General features: G+C 41.7%; 1 protein-coding gene across 4 annotated transcripts in view; it reads right to left on the bottom strand.

The window, feature by feature from the left end:
- Nucleotides 1-2,881: 2,881 nt before the first annotated feature.
- Nucleotides 2,882-12,163, bottom strand: part of LOC111251144 (uncharacterized) — a 44,470-nt gene continuing 35,188 nt past the window's right edge. For all 4 annotated transcript variants that reach the window (XM_086990680.1, XM_022807465.2, XM_086990678.1 and 1 more), the window contains 3 exons: nt 11,344-11,557; nt 9,915-10,151; nt 2,882-3,215 (listed from right to left, as the gene is read on the bottom strand). In XM_086990680.1, the coding sequence (XP_086846806.1) occupies nt 3,049-3,215; nt 9,915-10,151; nt 11,344-11,557 (618 nt within the window). In that variant the 3' untranslated portion in view covers nt 2,882-3,048. The remainder of the gene's footprint in view (nt 3,216-9,914; nt 10,152-11,343; nt 11,558-12,163) is intronic.

Consider the following 12,163-nt stretch of genomic DNA (forward strand, 5'->3'; position numbering starts at 1 on the left):
TGTATCTCAGCATGTCGGGACAATGCCTGTCCTTTGTGTACCACAAGCTTCACATCAACCCGCTTACATCCGTCTAGACATTTGCCTGTTGCAGAAATATATCTTCAGGTCACCGTGTGCTGTACCCTCTCGAGATGCCCCAGAAGGATCCACACTGTACAGCTGCAACAGCTGGACGAATAGATCTGTCGCTTTACTCGTTGGCCATGAGGACCTTCCTATCGATCATACAAACGCTCTGCACCGATGTTTGTATGTTGAATCGACATACCTACGCAATAATGGATCTCCGCCAGGAGCTCGTGCGGCTGTCGGGTTCTGTTCACTCTTTGGCAGTGCCGACTAGGTTGCCTCCGTCTGATGCTGGAATCCGGTTCCGCCATCAGTGACAGCAAATACAAGTTTTACGGCGACCGATACAGCCACGAATTGACCAATCAATGTCGATCACTAAACGTCCACTGTTGCCTGTCACGGACGACCCGTACTTCAAATCGACGTTAGGAAGGCAAAGCGACCGAGCGCATTTTCAGCCTAGCTCTCACTGAGAACGAAAAATGGCGTATCATAGACTAGGTATGTCATTTGCTTAATACGTGTTTCGTATCTGAGGGAAGCTGGTGTTGCAACCGCTCGACGATGGCGGACTTGAACTCGAGGCCGGTTAGGCTATACTGCGGAGAACATAAGATGATGAACATAAGACGCTGCTGTTGATGATTAAGGTTTAAATTGGATAGTATTGGTTAATAAAACAAGCTGACCACTACATCATAGCAGTAGCGTGGTAAATATATACTTGCGTTCACGCAGAAAAGCGGGCGAACACGCACACGAGGTGTCAGGTCGACGTAGAAGACTGCTTAGTCAAAGGTCCATTTGGGTTAAATTAAATTGATAAATCACTGTGACATTGATCAAAGTGATGGCAGCGGATGGCAGGCTAACGGGCCTGATACGGCGCAGGAGTACCGAAATTTATACGAATTTATACTACCGAGCTTGTCTTAGACTACCTATCGTTTAGATAAATAGATCAGTAGACTTTTTATAGAAAAACGCAAATTATGAACAACATTGCAATGCTCAAATTTAAGGTATATTAGGGAACTGTTTCATAAGTATAGAGAGTTCAAAGTCATAGGAGTTATATCGCGAAGTATTTAGTAGATAAATGTAAACAGCAACGAGAAAATAGAAAGTATATTTAATTATATTTTGGATTAGTAGATCTTTTTTTTTTTTAATTTAAAAGTCATTCTATTGGCTTTGACTACCTGCTGAATCGTGCAATTGACGATGATTGCCTTCGAAAATCTGCAGTCGCAGTTTGCGGGCATCCAATGTAAGTTCACAGTATTGCCATGACCCGAATAAACCCTTCCCATCATAGACCATACGTCATGGTAGTAATAACTTACCTTCGTAGTCGTAATAGTCGCACTGGTAGCGTAGCTACCCGCAATCTGTCGAGATTCAGTCTAAATATATATTTGTATGTGTTCATATAATTAACATTAAGTTGATCCTACACAAAGGAAATTGTTACGCTAGATACTATGCAAAGCAACTTTGTTTCGAGTGTTTCGAAGCCAGCAATGGCGATGCCACTGTCTGTTGCGAAACCAATAATGCCATTTCGTCGTGTACGTGAAGAAGTAGCTGTTAGCGCCTATCTGACAACGGAATTGTCGCAGACCGACACCAGCGGGCGTTCATATTAACTACAGATCTCGACAAAATCAATTCCGCTAGCTGATTAAATTGAAGGAACCATCTTGAACATCTTTTTGCACTCCATCTTTTTTTTTTTTTTTTCTAATCTGAAATATGTGTCTCTGCGTCTCTGCGCTGAACTATCGTACTACTGGCTTTTTCGATTGCCACTGGTGGTCTAGAAACTCAGTTGGTGGACTAAAACAAACGGAAGAGGTAGAGATATTCAGGTGATGATAGGGACGCAATGCATGAAGATGTCTGCTTTTTCTAGTTTGCTTGGCATTTCGTTCATGGGGCGTTGAGCTAATTAGAAGATATTGGCTACCCTTTTCAGTGCTTTAGCAGTGAGATCCTACGGAGCCTGTTCCCCGCAGTGTATACGACCCTGTGGTTGGTGCTGCTGCTGACGCTGTACAAATCAGGCTTAGGGCCTAGCATCATGATAGCAGACGGAGAAAAGGCTGATACCAGAAGTAAAGTCGAGCGCTCAACCGGTGTATCCTGAGGCCGACCCATTTGTCCTGTACCATTCAGAATCCACGACGGGCTGCGTTACCGGCGCACAGGAAGCAGGAAAGAGATCGCATTTTTCTTTGAAGATACACTAGAGCAAGGCGGGGCAGAGTTGGCAAGCACGCGAAGCAACGGGGGGATCGGCAAAAGTAACTTTAGATTGGATTTGAAGCGGTCGTGCCGTCGACGGCTAACGTTGAAAACTGTGAGAAAACCTCTGGACACGATTGAGCTTTAGCTGGTGCTGGCTGTCAACAGATCCCTGCCTCTCTTTGTCTCTCTCTATATGAGAAAGATAATAAGGGTGAAAATATAACACAAGCATCCGAGCATAGCATCCGAGTGCTGACAGTGAAGCTACGGTTAAGCCTTTTCGACGGCCATCTTCTAACAGGTGCTTTGTTAGAACCTCTGTGCTCGACAATCCTTCTCACTACAGCTCCGATCAGTCCAATTACGAGAATCCCACAAATTCTGAAGCTATAATTCGAATGTGCAGTGTAAGGTCCAAGTGCATATCCGTATATATATGAAATACACAATATATATGTTTAATACTAATTTATATATGTATCTATATGTAGATGAGAGGCAAGCTATATATTTTTAATAATATCAATGAAATATAAAGAAAAGACAACGTTGCGGCTAGAATAACAACAGAATAGATCGGCAATGCATTTTACTAATTGTAGTTGTTATACAATGATATAGTACATGGGACCGTATATGGCGGCTACACAAGATGAAGATGAATTAACGGCTCTTTATTTCTCAAGAAAATAAACGTCAATCGAGCACTGATCGAGTTAATTGTTAGAACAATGAGTTTAAAAACGGTGAGTACGGCGTCGCCGTTGTTGGGGGTGACGGTTTAGTTCTGTTGACAGTCGTTGTTTGACGGATAGCAGCTGATAGCCCATTGCCAACCATTGCCTCGCAGCGGATGGTGAGGCGACCCTTGTCAAAGTGGCTGGACTTCACTGCAAACAGAAAGAATATTGTAGATTATTTAAAACATTAGTTATATGTAGTAATTGAGAGTAAAGTAAACATTACGTACTAAAAATATAAGTTACTTTTAAAGATGAGAAGATTAAGTTTATTTAATTTATTCTTTTGTATTTTTGTGTATTACCATTGTAAGTTATTCGATGGCAAAACGCCTATCGGATGAATCTAGGTTATACTCTGTATAGGATTTGAAGCGATGTTTCGCAGATCGTCTTCATAAAGCGACTACCGACTGGCTGCAATATGTCTTATGAAATGGCAGACAAAAAAAGCTTTTTGCTTAGCAAGGGGTGTCGACATGAGCAGTATAGGCCTAGTGTAATGGATTCTTCTGTTGACGCTGTATGAGGCTACATCCGCGCTATGCGTGATATTCACGTAGTTAGCTCGTTCAGGCTTGTTTCTGTTCGTCGAACACGACAGGGTCATATGGAACAGCCTAATACGTGACCCTATCACGCCGTGAGCCGAATTATCCAGGCTCCATTTTCCGATATTAGCTTGTTTCTACTTAGTTTCGTACTTGCCCCCCAACTTAGGAGACATGAATCTTTCATCTGTGACTGAATTAGAATACGAACTTTTACACGTGCACGTGCGTACAGAGAAGTGACGCGACTGTCTCCATCCGAGACCTTTATCGCCAAACACTTAACGTTAAGAAAATAAACGAGTTCCAGACCCAATACTTCGAGTTCAGCTCTATAACACAAATCGGATAATATGCAGAACCCGATCAGGCTGGCAGAAAAATAACGGGAATGACAACTGTACATGTAAGCTAAAGACCTTCTTCTTATATTTTGCCACATGAATCCTGATTTAAATAGATGGTAACAATTTATAAATAAATTGTCATTACGCGCTTGTCATAGTTTCGGTTAACGTTTGGTATTAGTACTAACTCTATTAACTCGAAAGTCGGTATCTCTACATTTTGCTCTCAGCCGTGTCTTGATAACTTCATATGCAGCAACTGGACTGAATGAACTTTTTTTTAATTATCATTTTTTCCTAGAAATGATTTAGGTCCACTCAAATTTCAGAACCTCGGATGTGGCTTATTGACCATAAGGTCTATTACGAGAAATTTTAATCTATATTATGTGCTAAATTGCGCCAATATTGCAACCTGTAAATGTCATGACAGCCTTGACATACGGATCTAGTGAACTGCTATGGCAGCGAACTTATTCAACTAAAAAAGCTGACTTTTTAAAGTAAAACCATTATCGTCTGAAAAAAGGTTCTACGATCCCGCTATTTTGCAGCAATACATACCTATGTTTTTACATCGTTGGCTCAACACTGTATATGTAACAATGGAAAATAATTGAACTACAGGGAGCTGGCCAAATTTGCTTCAACTTATCCGCAGATTGCAACGAAACTTGACAGAGTGGCCCAATCATTTCTATACTATGTATATATATACGTGTATGTGCATGTGGGAATATCGTATTAGTTAACCCAAAAAAGTGTAACAGCTGACTAAAAGTACCCGATATGGCCTATTCTGTCGGAGAAATCCCAGATTTTCAGCAGATAAAATCGAATAAGTTACATCTACCCGAATTGGCACAAACGGTGAACATTATCTTTTCGACCCTAGATTGATTGTATCCAGGATTGTAGATACGTGTATTTTGTTTTATTTACATGTTTGGTATTTTATGGAAAGCAATAGACGGGGCGGTAATGAGCTTGATACAAGCAAGGTCTTTCTCGCTGAAGTGTCGATGGGATTACAGTAGCATGGAGTGGTTTTTGAAGCAAAGTGACGCCAATGTTGTCAACTTGTGTTAGCCTGAACAGGTCAAGCTGGTCTGATGAAACGCTTTTCTTCGTCATAGCTAACACGCCATGCACATGCGCGCGTGCATGCACACACACGGTTACGACACGGCAGCTTACGACCACATCCTGTACACAGCAGTACCCTCACGGTTCGCAAGTGTCTGCTGACAGTCTTCGAATTAATATGATTATTAGCAGACACGCTAATTAGATGCGTGTCAACCCATAACCTCAGCATACATCCACATCTCATTAATTTCGCTATAGTAATCTATAAGTAGAAAACTAAGGAAAAAAAGGAGAACGAGCAGTGGTGGTAGTCTATGGTCGCTGCTTTTGAAAAACGCAGGTGGAAGATTAATCGAACATGACATTGCTTTTCAGATGATGTGTCCATTTTGTCATCCGAGGATGGTCCCCTTGAGGCATTCCTGCAGCCTCCCTCAGTCGAATGCTGCCGCTGCCGCTTTCCGTCGGCCTTGCCTTGTTCTTAGCACTACAAAAGACCACCAATAGCTGCATCAATGCTGCCCACAAAAGCACACAATAAATCGAGAAAGACCGTCAGAGAAAGGATATATTAAGCACAGCACTTAAAAACATATAAACGTACTGCATCGATTTTGTGGCCTGCCGTTGTCGACCGCTTCTTTGGTTACAACGCCATTCCAAACGAACGTGAAGGACAGACGGGGTGGATAAACAGCGGCAGGACCAGTACACCGGTTTAAGCAGGGACAGCGATTGAAAAATGGTGCCCGATGTCCGGTGGTCAAAAAATTCCCTCGTGTTCCTTCTACTTCGTGTTTCAATTGTGCCTAACCTGTTACCTGTGGACTGAGGCTTAAATTGAGATAAAGGAGATGTCATCCCAGAATACGTAAAAAAGGAAAATTCAACGAGTATCTATGGAAGCGAACTACTTTTAAAAGTAGTGGCCGCTTTGCGAAATCGTGATGGCAATACTGACGACGGCATCGAGGTCCAAAATCTGGAAAGGTGTAACAGGTTGAAGGTTTTTCCCCGAACTAACTAAGCAGCTCGAAGGAGTTGGCTACGACAGCCACGTCGTCCTAGAAAAACAGACCCGTGTTGTAGTCCATCGAGAGGCTCCAGCAGCGACGCCTCGATTAACCCAGTAAAACACAATGCCAAAATGCCGGTTTAACTCTGGTTGAGTGAAAACGTAAACGTTTCGAATAGTAGCATGGAGTTCGTGTTTAGTGGACTGGTAAATAGGAGAAAGTTCTTGACCTTCTTTGTTCTTCTATGAGCCGTCGTAAGTTGTTGGTGTTGTCGAAAGAGTAGCTTGCTCTCCGTCAGCTGTTCAGCTATTGGAATAGTATCGGCGTATTATTACAACGACTATCCTTTCTTCAGCTGTGAGCCGTTGAAACTTTCCAGCAGCTGAAGGTTACTTTAGCGTCGGTTAGTCGTTGTAACAACCCGATTAACTAGTCGGATACGTGAGAGGCGCCCAATTCGACGTGAAACTTGTTTCTTCCCATTTAAAGTTGATGCATTTCTAGCCAGACAAGGGAGAAAGACACCAAGCTGGTTTTGCTTCTGCTGTCGACACCACCGCAACGAAAGAGCAGGTTCCCTCTTTTGTACTCTCACAGCATTTCGTCCTTTGTACTACTGCTACAGTGAAACCACTGCACACATAGGAAACTTCTTCCACGTTGTGTATGAGCAAGCGAATGGTGGCAGAAACAGAGGACGACGAACGGAGCGGTCGCCCTACCAAGCTAACTAACTCACTCAATTGATAAGGACACCCCGATTTGAACGGGGTATGGGGGTGGCATGTTGTGGCAGGGCAAAGTAATGTTAGTTTTCTTATACGGCGAGAAATCGATTACCTCTTTTTCTGCTGCCTAGCCCGCTGTCCGGCTTTGAAACTGATTTCTACAGTGTGCCAGTAGATAGCAGGCACCTTGCATGAAAACTTGAGTGTTTCTTGTGATTGGCATTGACGTCTCTTTATTGTCGTTTTGTATTTCGGCTGGAACCTGTGAACAGTGCCATGTCAGACACAGCATGAACTGGAATATGGACATTCTAGTATACGAATAATGCGTTTGTCTTCCTTTATTTAATCATGCTTGTCATACACTATTTCTCGTTGGCGGGACCTTAACCAGAAATCCTTGGCTTCTTCAGCCAGAACTTTTAGCCGCCCAAACCACGTCGCCGAGGTTACGCTTTAGTAGATGGCTCTAATATTGGCAGATAGATGCCAGTAACGTTAGTTTTGTTCTTGTTTTTTTCTGTAGGAGGTTTAATTATGTATTATGTATTTTAGTGTAGTTAATTCGACAGGAACAATGTAATGGAGGAATACGTCAGTCATCATAATCATTATTGATAAATTGTTGTGAGAGCACGTACGATCTATAGGGAAAACGCCACGCTACTCTGAAATTCCACATCGTCAACACTATAAGTTATTGGTCAGTTGGTGCCCGAAGAGTTCAGATTGTTTTCCAACTGTTGGCTCCCATCAAAGTATTTTATGTTGCTTAGATTTTCGCTTTCAGCGGTAGGAGCAGCCACCTTAGGTCCAGCAATCAAGGCTACACAGGACAAAGCCCGCTCGCAATCAAGATCCAGTGATATTATTTTGTTTGAGCCGGAATCAGAGTGAATTGCAATCAATTGATTCGGCCGCCCAAATTAGTGACAGTCTTTTCTGTTGAATTTCCGTCGTCTGTCGAACTTGCGGACAGGGTTCACAACTTCGACGATGTTTAAGTTGGTTTAGTCGATCGAAGTTTAGCTGGACATCGGCGGAAAAATTGGATGGGAAAGAAAAAGCAGATGTATTAAAGCTAAAAAGATTCTGAACATTGCCAGCCATGTGGATAGTAAGATACGACCAAAGTTCATTTCAAAGAAGCTTACTACAATTGCGCTTTACGTGAACATCTGGTCAGTAGTAATAGGTATCTCTAGTTATACCCATATCCACATCATACTATAGTAACGAAATACAATGCTCTGGCCATAAGGTTCGTAGCAAATGTACGCGACGTATACAAGCGCTCATGGCATAGGGAAGAACCAATATCGGTGCCTAAAAAACTTCAGAATAATGTAAATGCTTGGCATAAAACCTTGCCTTGATCCATTCAGACTTTTAGTAAGGGCTCTTGAAATTTGGTGTCCAAAAAAGTGCTTAGAATGGGTTTGGCCTTGTTGGTCGATTTCTTTTAACTGAATCGTTCCGTGTAAATATGGAAATAATTAGAGGATTTTCAACGCTCGCCAACGCCCTTAATTAAAAGTTAGTTTTACGGTTTGTTAAAATTACCAGCCTAGTTTTTCATTGTCCGCGAACAAAGAATAATTCTAGAATTCTAGAATAATGGCTGAAGTTTATAGTCGCGCGTGAACGTTCTACGCATACACAGTCTGAGCAAATCGAAGAATACGGCATCGGTCAAATATCGCATACAATGGTTTCTTAGCTTGAATAGTTGTCTAACGTTTGGTTATAATTTGTCGCAGATGTTGCAGAAAGCTTTGCAATTAGGACTCTTACCATAATAGAAAGACTCGGGTCCTTATTATGACGTGCTGAAATTTAATCTCTATTGAAAGTACACTTATATTACGCTTTACTTGTCTGGCTAAATAAATCGTTCTATGTCCCGTATTGCTGGTAAGTATTCAGTATGCTGGTCTGGTTTACGTGCAGCTTAAATTATCGCACGTACCCCTAAATTTACAGGCTACAGACAAACAGGTTACTATTGCATCATTATAAGCACCATGAGAGACATCTAGTACGATCTTGATTTCGATTTTTATTTCTTCGTATACACTGTTCTTGGGCAAATTCCTTTTTTAACATGAATAGATGCAATATAAAGTTCTCTGGAAACGCATGGGTCGTTTTTTGACAGTACATTATCGCCCTGTCCGCAGTTAGTGGATCTTTACGGAATGACGAACAAGAATCGAAGATACTTGCTTTATTATTTGCCGCATTCAAACTTAACAGAAAGATACCAAGATGTCATACTTGTAGGTTTATCCTCTTTACAAGGACTTTTCGAACAGTTTTTTAGACTTCGCAAGATGGAAGACTACCTCTCGTTCTACGGTATCATGTCTGCTTCATCAAAATCTGATTTGGCCGCATTTTACTTCTCTAAGACTTTACGAGCAGACTTTACCTCGTTTTTGACCTTTGTGCAGTTGCCAAAAGAAACAATTTACATACACCCTCCAAAAGAGCATGCGTTTTATCTCCTATTTATGCAACGCTGGCTAAATAATTTGTCATAACACGTATAGTCGTCGTATGGTCAACGAATACGATGTGAAGCTTGAATCTTTTTATACAGAGGCCGTGCGCGCATCCCGGCAATTTCGAACGGGGAAAAACTACTGCCAAGATATATCGAAAGGTCCCGTTCAGAATAAACGGTATGCTTAGATCTAACGAAGACTAGCAAAAATTAGAATTTTACTTACGGCAGACGATTCCTGTTCTAGCAGGTATACAAATCGGTCGAAATAAAAAAGTTTAAAAATAAAAAAAGCATCCGACATGGATGGTCAGGCAACAAATTGCAAGAAGTACTGCTAGAATTGTGTTAGATCTTGAAACAGCAGTTTCGCGCTATTCGGTTGACACGATGTTAGCAATTACATTAAGGAGTCTATATAAAAAGCATTATGTGATGTTATTCAATGCAGGCATTTCACTTCTACGTTAACCCTGCAGTTACTCACTAATGGTGCGTCATAGTTTAGGACAAAGCGTTTCGTTGTACTTCCGATCGTCCGTTCGATAAGATTATTTTTACGGTCGGAAAAAACATGCTAACGATTCTCAAGTGGGTTACAAAAAAACTTGCCGCGAAACCGAATCCCCAACGCTGTGCGGACTACTCCTGAGCTAGTCTGCTCCTCGAGAAAATGTAACAGGCTTTGTTTGGGTACGCGATGCTCATTGAGCAACCATCGTAGGGAAACGCTTTCTGGGCCTGCGAACACGCACGTCACATTCAACACGTCACCGATGTGATAATGCGATCTGCCACCGTAGATAACTGGCCCCGTCTCCGTTTCTGGTGACAAGCCGTCGGCGATTCCTACATACAGTATTTAGAAAGGGAGCGACGAATACAAACGAGAAGAGCCGTTTACCATCAGACCAAACAAAATAAATAACGCCAATACGTTAGTGTCGGTAAAACTTGGCAATTCATAAAGCTTCCTCTACTACTGACAAAATATTGTATATTGAGTTTATAGGATGCGCAAGCACCGTACTTAAAAAACGGCGAGTACACGATATAATAACACGAGCAACAAGAGCATGGAGAAGTAGAAGGTCGATTTAAACAAAAATCAATGAATCCAACATGAACGAATTTCAATAGAATAGCTTCAATAGGTTGCTTATTATAAATTATTAGCAGAGGAGCCGGCTAACATGCAATTAACTAATAACTAATTAATTCATGCACTAACTAATTAATATGCAGGTATTTAAATTTCATAATAAAAGTTAATTTGTTAATGTATATAGGAGCGTGGCGCATAACTTACTTTGGGTAATACACAATAAAATGCCGTGGGGTGAATAACTGAGGCTCAATTAATTCACTGGATTTTCAACCAGCCAATATTTGTTTTACGACCCACAAGTAATTTCGAAAAATCTTAGTGTGAAATCCAACTTCAAGGGTTATCGTCATGTGCTACGTTACCGTGCAATTTAAGTTCATTTTTCTTCCGGCCGATTCGAGCCCAACAGGCCCAAAAAGCACCACTGCTGGCGCATGCCGTAGACCAACGCAATTCAAGCGGCTAGGATACAAGAAAAGATAGCATATTCGAGCCATCGTGGGCATAGTAGACATCGAAAAGTGCCAAACGAAGGACAGAAAAAACAAAAACCGTCGAAAACGTGTGGTAGCGATGTGCGTCCTGCGGAATGGGCCGACTGGCGCGGTGGGTTGGGGTCAGATGTTCCACAGACTACATCAAAGACATGCTTGACGACGAAAGACCAAAGTTAAACTAATAGCGCGACAAAGGAAGGAAACCGGCCACCAAAAACAGCTAAGCGATTCGTACTCTCTGATGACAGTTGTCACGAGGCGCGCCGCAGAAACACCGAAACAAGCTACATTCTTCCTTAAAGCGCACACTATTGATAAAACTGTCGAGAAAAGACGAGACAGAAAAAAGAGGAAATAGGACAGTAAGCGAGAAGGAAAAGGTATGGAACCGCGCGCCAAACGCCGCCTTGGTCAGTTTATCATAGTCGTCACGAACCATTAGTAGCGGTTGCTGCCAAGAGATGGTGTAAGAACACGACCCTTCTTTCAGCTGTTCTCTGATACACGTCAAGCACGTCGGCTCTGCAAGCCACTTTTAGCTCCAGCAGGTCCTCCGGAAGAGTTGACGTATTGAACGTAAGCCGAGAGAATACCGTACTCAAGCCGTTATGTTGCTCCGCCTGTTCGGTAACAATGGCATTGACTGGAGGCTGTAAACAGATCGGGCAGGCAGATTGCCATTATATATCAAATAATGCTATGTAATCAATATGTGCTTCTTTCTGGTGTGATTATTATGGAAAAGGTTAGTAATTTCACGTTACAGTGGTGTGCATGTTTTACGTTTCTAAACTGTTCATTATAGTGATCCTCGAGTAATCCCGCAAGCTTGAATGCTGTCCGTTGTGAAGCTGTCATAATTAAAACAACTGTCTTATATACTTTACTAACCTAAATAAAGGATTTATTGTGCACCCGTCATCGGCAGAAAACTTGGATTGAAAAATTAGTTATTTTGTTGAAATAAGCTGAATGTGACGTACTACTACAACAGAAGGCTGACATTGGTCCGTTTATATATTTTATTTTAAATCGACTTATAAGATAATAACTAGAGTACAACCGGAATGCTAGAACCCGATTATAGTAATATCTATATGTATGCCGTACCAATCCCCAGCTAGCTTCTTTACTTTCAGTTCAGTGACAATCTCCCATTGCTATTAATTTACCGAAGTTGAGATATTCTAGCGAATGCAATAATCTTATTATGCCTATTTTTCCTCTTTCTAATAAATCTGACAACACCTCAATAG

This window comes from Varroa destructor, unplaced genomic scaffold, assembly GCF_002443255.2.
Source record: "Varroa destructor unplaced genomic scaffold, Vdes_3.0 BEIS01000005.1, whole genome shotgun sequence".
Taxonomy (NCBI): domain Eukaryota; kingdom Metazoa; phylum Arthropoda; class Arachnida; order Mesostigmata; family Varroidae; genus Varroa; species Varroa destructor.